The 10,021-nt window shown below is 54.4% G+C and overlaps 1 protein-coding gene across 1 annotated transcript in view; it reads right to left on the bottom strand.

Moving 5' to 3' along the window:
- Positions 1-8,776, bottom strand: part of RAB26 (RAB26, member RAS oncogene family) — a 31,021-nt gene extending 22,245 nt beyond the window's left edge. Inside the window, exon 1 of the mRNA XM_014936677.1 lies at positions 8,664-8,776. Within this exon, the coding sequence (XP_014792163.1) occupies positions 8,664-8,771 (108 nt within the window). The 5' untranslated portion in view covers positions 8,772-8,776. The remainder of the gene's footprint in view (positions 1-8,663) is intronic.
- Between the last annotated feature and the right edge of the window lie 1,245 nt (positions 8,777-10,021).

Here is a 10,021-nt window from a genome sequence, read left to right as displayed (position 1 = left end):
CCCTTTCGTGGCGCAACACCGCCCCCCCCCCCCCCCGCCAGCCAAGGACAAGTGGACAACTGCTCAGACACACCACACTGCAGCTCCTTGCCCCGTAAGCACGGCTCCGATCCACTCAGACAGGATTGTTTTTCCTATTTTTTTGTGTTTTTTTTCCTAAGGGGCACGATCTTTTGCCGAGACTCTCTGTCCCAGGTTTCGGAGCAGCCGATTGCTGCCCTTACGATGTGCCACACTGATGCTCAGTTTCCCTCACAGGACTGACCCGAGCCCTACGTCCATGCCTCAGATCTCCCCATCCTTTGCAGACACGAGGAGGAAAGTGGCTCTTTGGGAAGAGGACCAAGCTCGGCTGGAGGATCAGGGATCAGCTGCCAAACCCCAGACTAGCACTTTGCCCTTCCCCGTGTGCACACCAAGATCACCAGCATCCATACTGGGAATAAACCGAAGCCTGCTGGGGGCAAATAATTAATCAGTGGCAATGAAATGAGTCAGCAGCTCAGCAGAGAGGCAGCCAGGGCTCGGGGGCTCATGGGGGCTGAGCAAGGTGAGAGACACAGGGTAGGGATACCCCTAAATCAGGGGAGGGGCAGTGGGGGGGGGCAGAGGCACCCCCAAAGCCCACCCATCACCCCTGCCAGCTCAGCCACCTCCCCTCTGCTTTCAAAGAAAAAACCCAATTCTGCACAGCTGAATTCAATATTTTATCACAAATGAAAGATGAAAGTGAAATTAAGCCAAATGCGTTCCATTAAATATTCAAACTATTTAGACTTACTCTAGGCCCATTTAAATGTTTTATTGGCTATAAAAGCAGGCCCCAGTACCACGAGCAGACCCTGAGTAACGCCTGGCTCTGCACAGGGGCAGCTGATGCTCCAGCACCCGAGTTCACCTCCCCAGGGCCAGTTTCTCACCGGGCACCATCCGGAGAGATGCAGACACACCACACGTGTGTGCCCACAGCCTTCCTCCAGCACCGACCTCCTCCTCCCCCTGCTCCCTTGCAGGGAGGAAAGCTAAGGGAGCTAAACTGGAGCAAAGCAAGGAGTGGGGCACTGACCTACAGACCAGAGGACATGAGACAACGCCTCCAGCTCCTGCTCATGGGCAGAACAGTCTCCAGTGGCAGCTCCACTGCACCCATCATAGATGGGTGCTGCAGCGGGGATGCTCACGTGAGCAGGTCCATCACCCCACAGGAACCTCACAATGCACTTCAAAGCACGGCCATTAAGCTATGGCCAAAATCTCATCCAATTTTACAATGCACAAAGCAAGGTTTCCCTTTCTCTGCTGCTGCTGCAGGAAAAACAGATAAAGATGTGGGAGGGCCATTCCTGCTGATGGCCCAGCCAAAGTGGATGTCGATGGCTCAGGGAGGGGACACTGCTATGACACCACCTGCACCCAGGTGCCACTTCCCAACCCACCTCTGTGCCACAGCGCAACTTGCCTGGAAAAGAAATTAAAGGATTATGAAATTAAGCTATTCTGGTGAGATGCTATAGGCCCTGGGAAGCGACTCAGCTCACGCCTTCCATGTCATCTCACAACAAGCTGCAGATGTGCAGGAATTGCATTTTCCAGCTGAGTTTCCACCATGTTGGTCCTCTAATGGGGTTTTGAGCTCTTGTACAGCTCTAATGAGGATACAGAAGCAGGTGACAGTGAATGGTTTTACAACCTCCTTCCTTCCACCAGCAGCTCCTAGGCAGATTTTTTCCATGCCTGTACCCTGGCTCTGCAGCTCATAAGCAGCCCAAGGCTCCAACCCTCCACCTGAGCTAATTACACCTCTTATTTCAACCATTCTGGACTGGGACAGACCCACGTTGGGGCTGCAGGAGCTTGGGAGACACCAACACCCTTCCAAGAGCATCTCCCACGAAACCCCATGTCCCCAGTGCTCTCGTCATCAGCTGAAATAATAGATGCATAATTTCACACCCAGTTTAATCACCCAATCTATTCTGGGTGGTATTTCCCAGACACCGGAGGGGGTGGGAGAGCCCCTGCTGTGCCAAGAGCAGGACAGGCATCTTCACACCATCCTGCAAACTGGTTAAGAGTTTTTCTAACCAGGCTCTGGGTCTCGAGGCTGCTCCAGCCGCTCACGTACAGAGGAACTCAAGCACTTCTCTGCTTTGAGGACATTCACCTTGTTTGTTTTTGCCTTCCCCAAGGCAGGAACCGAGTCTGCTGTCCACGGGGATTAGGGCCGGCACAGGAGTGTTTGCAGTTTGGTGTGCTGCAGAACCCGAGCGCACCGAGGAGGGTTATTATTTTTCAAATGCAAGAGGCAAAGAAACATTATGAATAAAATACTAGCAGATGTGAGAAAGCGGGTGTAGCCCGCCACGGGCGCTGCTCGCAGCATCTCTTGGCAACTGAGCCCCTGCATGCAAATGACAGGCTTCGCCGACTGCAAAGCTGTGTCCCTCTGCAAGGGAGGAGAGCAGCAGCTGAAAGCAAAGCAGGGCTCGGTTTCCCAGGAAAAAGGGCTCTTTACTCCCCTGAGAGCCCGTCCTGGGAGCAGGGAACGGGAACCAGCAGCAGCTGTGGAGGAGCTGTCGTCCTGCGAGTCCCACACAACATAAATCGATAAAATCAAGGCATGTTCCAGCGAGCAGCTCCTGCACTCCCCGAGCGAGCTGTCGGGGACCTGCCTCACCTGCTGCCAGATTCGGGCAGCACCTGGTCCTTAAGGCACCCGGCCCTTACAGCACTGGTGCCAGCATCTTGTCTGCCCCCCAAAAACCAGGCAGAAGGGGCAGAAAGCATCACGGGAAAGCTCCTCTGGGCAAATTTAGCCCAGCTTTCCTTCCAGTGAGAAATGCAAAAGTATCAAATTGGCTACTGGCTTCTATTAAAATTCATACAGCAATAGGAGACGCAGAACAAGCCATTTGCAGACAAAGAGCTGGTGGAAACACACACCCGAGGCAGGCAGACAGGCATCCCCCTGCCCATCCTGCCACACCAGTGCCCACACAGGGCTCCTTCCTCGCCTCCCCTGGCCTGGGGCGGTCGCACCCACATTGCCGCTGGCTCAGTAGCCCCACGGAGGGGTATTTGGCCCAGGCAACCCAGGCAGCATCAAGATGCCTCTCCCAGGGGAAGGCCACCTTGTCTGCAGAAGTGTGGAGCCAGGGCTGTCCCCTCTGGTGCTCCAGCTCACAGCCCTGGGAACCAGCCTAAACCCACCCCACCACAGCCTGCAGCAGCCCCCCTGCCTGACCCCCCACACATCGCCAGGCTACACAGCCAAGTGTACGAACAGAAAAGACTAAACGATCTGCTCGATGCCCAGAGTCTCTTCCCTCAAATGTTGAGGACTAATTTTGTATAGAAAAACATGCTGGAATGAATTTATTTCCCTTTCCTTCTTCTGGCCTGTGCAGATCCCCTCCCACTTTTTCCAGATTGATCCATCAGAAAAATTAGCCCCGTTAGCGTGCAGTGCCAGCCGCTGAGATAAAAGCCAGCCCTTGGCTTTCAGATGGCTCCAGGTTGCACCAACCCTTCAAAGGGAGGCACCACGGCGAAGGCTGTGCTGGAGCATCGCCCTGAGGGCAGGGATGCAGGCACCTGCTGGGGACCAGCAGATGCTCAGGGCATCCATACCTCCCTCCTCTGAACGCAAGGAGAACCGGGACCAGACTTGCCGAATCCAGATGGTGGCCAGTGTTAGTTTGCATGCCCTGGATGGCTGGAAGGAAGCTTTCCATCTCTCCTGCTAAGTTGAGCTCGCTGAAGGAGTCAGCAGGCAGCCAGCAGCTGCTGTTTTGCCGACGGAAGGTGCACACACACACACACGCACGTTACAAAAAATAAACAGAGATGCAACAAATCTCTTATGCAGAAAAACATATTATATACCTCTGATTCCACCCCCAGAGCAGCACGGGGCTGAATGTAATCAAGAGTCCTTAAAGCTCAGGGCCACAAGTGACAGCTTTTATTTACAGGGCGCAGCAGCCGTCCCAGCGAGCAGATTAACTGCGGCACGGCCAAGGCTGGAGCAGAGACCGTGGCCATGGATGGCTCACCCTGCCCAAGGACGCCACAGCCAGGGGTAAGCCGTGGGTCTCCGTGGGGTAACAACCAGCAGAAGCCCCTCCTGGGTAAGGTGGGGCAAATTGGTGGACGCTGGAGCCCAACCAGCCTTCAGAGGAAGCGCTCCCTGTGCCCAGGCACCTGCTTGGGAAGCCCAAGGCTGGGTTGAAGCAATGGGGCTGGCTCTCTCCTCCTCCCACAGCACCCAGGTGTGCTTTGGGTGAGGAATCACGGAATTGTTGGAGTTGGAAGGAACCTCTAGAGATCATCCAGTCCAACTCCCCTGCCAAAACATGATTGCCCAGAGCACATCACTCAGGGCTGCATCCAGGTGGGGCTTGAAGATCTCCAGAGAAGGGGACTCCACGACCTCCCTGGACAGCCTGTTCCAGGGCTCTGGCACCCTCACCAGAAAGAAGTTCTTCCTCATATTTGAGTGGAACTTCCCATGTTCCAGCTTGTGCCCGTTGCCCCTCGTCCTGTCACTGGGAACCACTAAAAAAAGTCCAGCTCCATCCTCCCTCAAACTGCCCTTTAGATACTTATAAGCATTAATTAGGTCTCCCCTCAGCCTTCTCTTCTCCAGGTAAAAAGTCCCAGCTCTTTCAGCCTTTCCTCATCAGGAAGATGCTCCAATTCCTTAATCATCTTTGTCGCAGGAGGGTGTTGGTTTGCTCCCTCTCCCTGGGGCAGCAAGAGAGGAGCGATACCGCTACACACCTCGGAGAAAGCGAAGACAAGCCGCCCTGCTCCGAACTCCACCAACAAAGCGTTCCCTCACGGCTTCATCCCACTGATTAACGCAGAAACCACCTCCCCTGCTAATGCAAAGAAACTCATTAGCACCTCTTCCCAGGGAGAACAGGCTCATCTTTAATTTTTTTTTTTTTCTTTTATGTTCTTCTCCTTTCAGGTCCAATTAGCACAAAAATCTTAACTTGCCCACCCCTGCAAAGCTCGGGGCAGAGCACGGGGCAGCGAGCACCAGCTGGGCAGCGAGCATCGGGGTGGCCCCACAGAGCTTGGTTGTCATCGGGGAAGGGACACGTGGTGGGCTCACATGGCCCTTGGGTTTTTTGGCTTTGGCAAGACATTCCTCCCGTTAGTTGAGTGTTACGACAAGACAGAAGCACCGTTGGCTGCGCAGCTTTGATTCCTGTTGAGGTTTCTGCTGCGTTCCCAAAATTAAAGCAAAAGGCAGCTTCTTCAGTAGCACCGAGAAAAGTGGGATTCACACCTCTGAGTGATCAACCTGCTCTTTCCCAGGAGACCCTTCTCCCCAAAACCCCGACATATGAAGCTAGAAAAGCGCACACAACCTGCCCCAGGCAGTCCCTCTGCCTGCATAGGCATCACCCATCCTGCCCTCACCGGTGGGGATCTGCAGGGAGAGACCCAGCCCCACCACTGCCCCCAGGCAGAGGGGTCTCCTGAGACCCCCTAGCCCCAGGGAAGATGAGGAGAAAGATCTCATGCCGCACCTCTCAGCCACACCACAGCTGATGGGAGGGAATAATTAAGCCTCTGGCTATCTATCAATGGCTGGAAATTCTGAAGGTAACAGCCTGGACCGGGATGCTGGAGGCAGAGAGAGGTTTCCTCAGCCCAGAGGCTCCCCCTCGTAACTGAGACAGAAGTTTCTGTCGCTCCAAGCAAGCCCTCAGCTCAGGCGAAGCCCCCACCACGAGCAGAACCCCTTGCCCCAGGGCTCTGCCTCACCTTAGTGGCACCCACAGCACTGGGGGGTCACCCCAGCAGTGCCCCCCCCCAACCAAACCCCCTGCTCGGCATCCCTGGACACCCCAGCACTGCTCCAGCTGCAGGGGGAGGACTGGTATGTTCCTGAGGAGCTAAAGATGCTCCCCCAGTAAAACCAATTTTCGAAGGAAGGCTGAAGGACTCAGCACCACCAAAGCTAGAAGCCAAAAGGTACCATTTTGATGCAGTTTTTTTTTTTTTAATACTACAGTCATCTTTATTTCCCTAGAATCAGTCGTTTGTTTTCCAAATATATTTAGACCAACATCCTTCTTTGTTTAAGAGACGATGATAAACAAACACAATGCCAGCGACTCTCCTTAACATAAAACAGTAGGAGGAAAAAAAAACCTAGGGGGCCATTAGGAATTGTAATGCCAGATTAATTTTAAATGGATTTCTATTCATTTACATTTGCTCAGGCCTACATAATCCATTAGCCATAGCTTTGCGTGTACCTAATGGTTTGACATCCTCGAAAACAAGCGGCTCATCCTGGAGCCCGCTGGGACCAGTGGACGGACTGGGAGAGGGGGTAGAGAGCGGCTGTGGGGGCACAGGGGGCTGCCCCCCGAGGTGGCTCTGTCCCATCTCAGGACATTTTGTAGAGAGGCATCAAGAGGAGCAGAGACAGTCCCCAAAACAAGGGCAGGAGCTGGGCAGCTCCATCCCCACCACGTCCCCAGGCTCCTGGCTGCTCTCCCTTGGCCGAGCAAGGTCAGGCGTGCGCAGGAGCCCAGCTGCCACACACCCTGGCCTTGGGGAGGTCCCCACGGTCTCTGCCACCAGCGAGGCTTAGAAACCACCTCAAACCCTGCTGAGAAAGCCAGGGACACCGAAAGAACACCCCTGCGCTTGCTCAGCACCCCTTGCACCACCCCAAGGCGAACCCACAGCAGAAACCCACCACAGCCCCCCCGTCCCAAACAGCCCGGCTCGCTCCAGAAGGACCAGATTCTGGGATTACCGAGCAAAGGAGCTGCCATGTGACAGTTTTGTTATTAGATAGACACAAATTAAAACCAAAACGCGCTCCCGCAGCAGAAGCCTCCAGCGTTACCACCCCAGAGCTTCATCTGCATCGTGATGCGAAAGGCGAGAAGGGGCACAATTACACAGCGGCTGCAAACAGGATTATCTTAATGGAACGGAGATGTACAATCAAAAAACTATTTCCACGCCCCCCCAAAAACAGTGAGTGCCTTGATTATCTTAATGGAAACGGAGATGTACAATCAAAAAACTATTTCCACATCCCCCCCCAAAACAGCGAGTGCCTTACAAAGATGATAATAATGAGTTTTAGGGCATACACATGATCTTCCCCGCTGTATAATCTGCCCATTTCAAAACGATGTAGCTCTAGCTGCTCTATTACAGAAGTAAATTAACCCTAATTTGATTGCTTCTTCGTGGCAGTCGTTTCAGTGCTCTAATCAATAAGTCACAGGATTTTTATGACTGCCCTTGGTATCAATCACCGCAATCAATAATAAAACGCTTTTCATTTTAAGAACACCTGAAATGCCGTGTAATTACCTTTGTATAAAATTATGGACTCCAATTTACCAACTTCACCGAGCGCTGCTACAACCCACCGTGTCGCTCTGCACCTAAAGCCTATTTGCAGGCAAGAACATCGCTTTCTTTCTCAAGGCTTTCTGAGCCATCCCTCATCTCTTCCACTTGTCACCGTACCAGCAAGTTATTACTCACACCCCGGTGAAATAGCAGGTTACAAGAGACACCCATCTCCCAAGAAATCCTCCAAGAAAGTAGGATCCAAGATCCTACTGAGAAAAAGCGGTCGGGAAGATGCAACACTGGTGCGTGGCATCACCACCAGCTCTTCACCGCACCCACCCAGCACCACTGCGGTGCCAAAATGAGCCAAAAAGCCATCGCACAGTGAGATGATGCAGGCGGTACCCTGACAGCGGGGCAGGGAGAGCAAAGCCTACCCCAGGGATGCCCGCTCTGCAGCCCAGGGTGCCCATGGCAGCACGGCAGCCCCCCTTCACCAGGGGCTGCTTGGACCATGGTGTCCTCAGGCAGCACCACCTGCCCCAGCTCCCCAGCAAGGTACTGACGGGGAAACACAGCCAACAAAAGGTTTTCAGAGCCCCGGCCAGCCATAAGATGTTCCAACCTGGCAAAGGATGCTCTGCCCACACCAAAGCACTGCAGGACATGACCTGTCTCCCCTTCAGCCCCACATTCCCCACATGACCCCCTCTGTCAAGCAGGTTTCCGCTGTCCTTGCTGGTGCCACACAGTTCCAAGGCTGCCCTAGCACCAGCAGCGGGATGCTCCGGTCACTGCCAACAAAACTATCATTATCTGAGAGCTCAGAGACTCCTCAGCATGATCCCAAAGGGAACAGGGTCACCCCGGCACTGCACTCCCAGGTTGGCACCCCAAAGCTGTGCTCAGGAGATGTCTCCAAGGAATTCTGGTTTGTGTCAGTTTTGGTTTGGTTTGTTTGGGTATTTTTTAAAACTCTTAAAAACACTGAAACTGACTTAGGGAAATATTTTTACAGAGCCTCAGGCCTCAAAAGTTGCTCTGACATGATTCATCCCCAGGACCCAGAGCAGAGGACACGCTCCCTCACCCTCGTGCAGAGCAGTAATGAAGAGGCCACTGCCATCATATGGTTGCTCAGCCCCGAGGCAGCCCCCAGGTGCCCCAGCTGGAGCTGACACAGGTCGGGATGATGAGGTTTAAGTCCTTAAAGCAATATTTTGTTACTCCTCTGCAAAAGCAGTCACTCACCTGCCAGACCCCGTGGGCAGGGGCCGAGAAGCCACCCCCGGGGACGGAGGAGTCCCCCAGGCACTTACCCTGAAGTCAATTCCGACCGTGGAAATGAAGCTGCCGGCGAGGAAAGCGCCGTCTTTGAACCGCACCAGCAAGCAGGTTTTGCCGACCCCCGAGTCGCCCACCAGCATCACCTGGGAAGGAAAGGGGGGAGCGTTAGACACCGGGATTCGGGAAGGAAGCCCCACTGCAATCGTTACCCATCTCCACCCCAAAAGCCCCATCCCAGGAGCAGGCAGCAGATCCCGTACTCTTTGAGGGGAAAAAGCACGTCCAAGAGCAATGTCCTCAGACGCAGGGGAGGGTGGGGGAGAGCACCCACAGCAGGATTATTTCCCACCACGTGTGTGTCTGAGAACTGGTTGAACTCGAGACATCTTCCCCAACCAGTACTTAACACATCCCCCCTTGGGGGCACAAACACTCCTTGAAAAACCAAGAGGCAAGATGGCTGTGGAGCCCACCCTGTCCTCAGCAGACCCATGAAACACCCTGCATCCCACCACATGGAGGGTGACTCTGCCCTTGGGGAGACTTCAGGGGGGGCCACCAACCATGAGCACCAACTCCAGGGGTTTGCTCTGCCCTCTGAGAGCAAACTCCTTCAGCCTGACCCGCCCAGCTTCATGGTCACCCTCCCAGTCCTCAGCAGATGCCCAGGGAGCAGCTCCCAGTGCCACCTGCCTCAGTTTCCCCAGCAGCAGCCTCCAGTGCAGACAGGACAGGAACCCACCCTGCCACAAAGAAACCATGGCAGAGCTGAAACTGTCCCAAACGCAGCTCCCCAAAGCCTGTGCTCAAACCACAAGCCCTCCTGAGCCCTCCTGCCTCCTGGGGCCACCAACCCCACTCCCCTCAGCAGGACAACAGCTTCTTTCCATCAAGAAATCCCAGACCACGCAGCTGAGCTGCATCAGTGGCTCCTGCACCCTCACCGACTTGCACGGCTTCCCGCTGGCATGGCAGGGTTCCCTCTCTCCCCAAAGCACTGCCATTAGCCTTCTGCAAACCATTAGCCCGTGACGGAATTTAAATGGTTTTAAGGCAGGCACTGCCCTGGGTCACACCGAACCCAAGGCAGGAGCCATCAGAAGAAGCAACTTCCAGCATCGCTCTGCAGCTCAGCCTCCCCAGAGGCAGCAGGAGCCCCGGCCACAGTTTGGGGCAAGGTGGCCAGGATCTGGCCATGATGCTTCATCACTCAAATGGTGGGTGCAGAGCCCCACACCGAGTCCCCCCCAGGAGCACCACGCACAGCCACACACAAAGCTCTGGCACAACAGGGTTAGGGGAGCCAGCAAGCCCACAGGTGTATGTATCTGTGCAAAGCCAAGGGAAGTGGGGAAAAAAGTCAATTTTAGTACAAACTAGTGGTATTGAT

The sequence above is a fragment of the Calidris pugnax genome, unplaced genomic scaffold (genome assembly GCF_001431845.1).
Source record: "Calidris pugnax isolate Ruff unplaced genomic scaffold, ASM143184v1 scaffold17, whole genome shotgun sequence".
In the NCBI taxonomy this organism is placed as follows: Eukaryota; Metazoa; Chordata; class Aves; order Charadriiformes; family Scolopacidae; genus Calidris; species Calidris pugnax.
The sequence above is the reverse complement of the archived record's forward strand: the minus strand, read 5'-3'. Positions and strand labels throughout refer to the sequence as shown.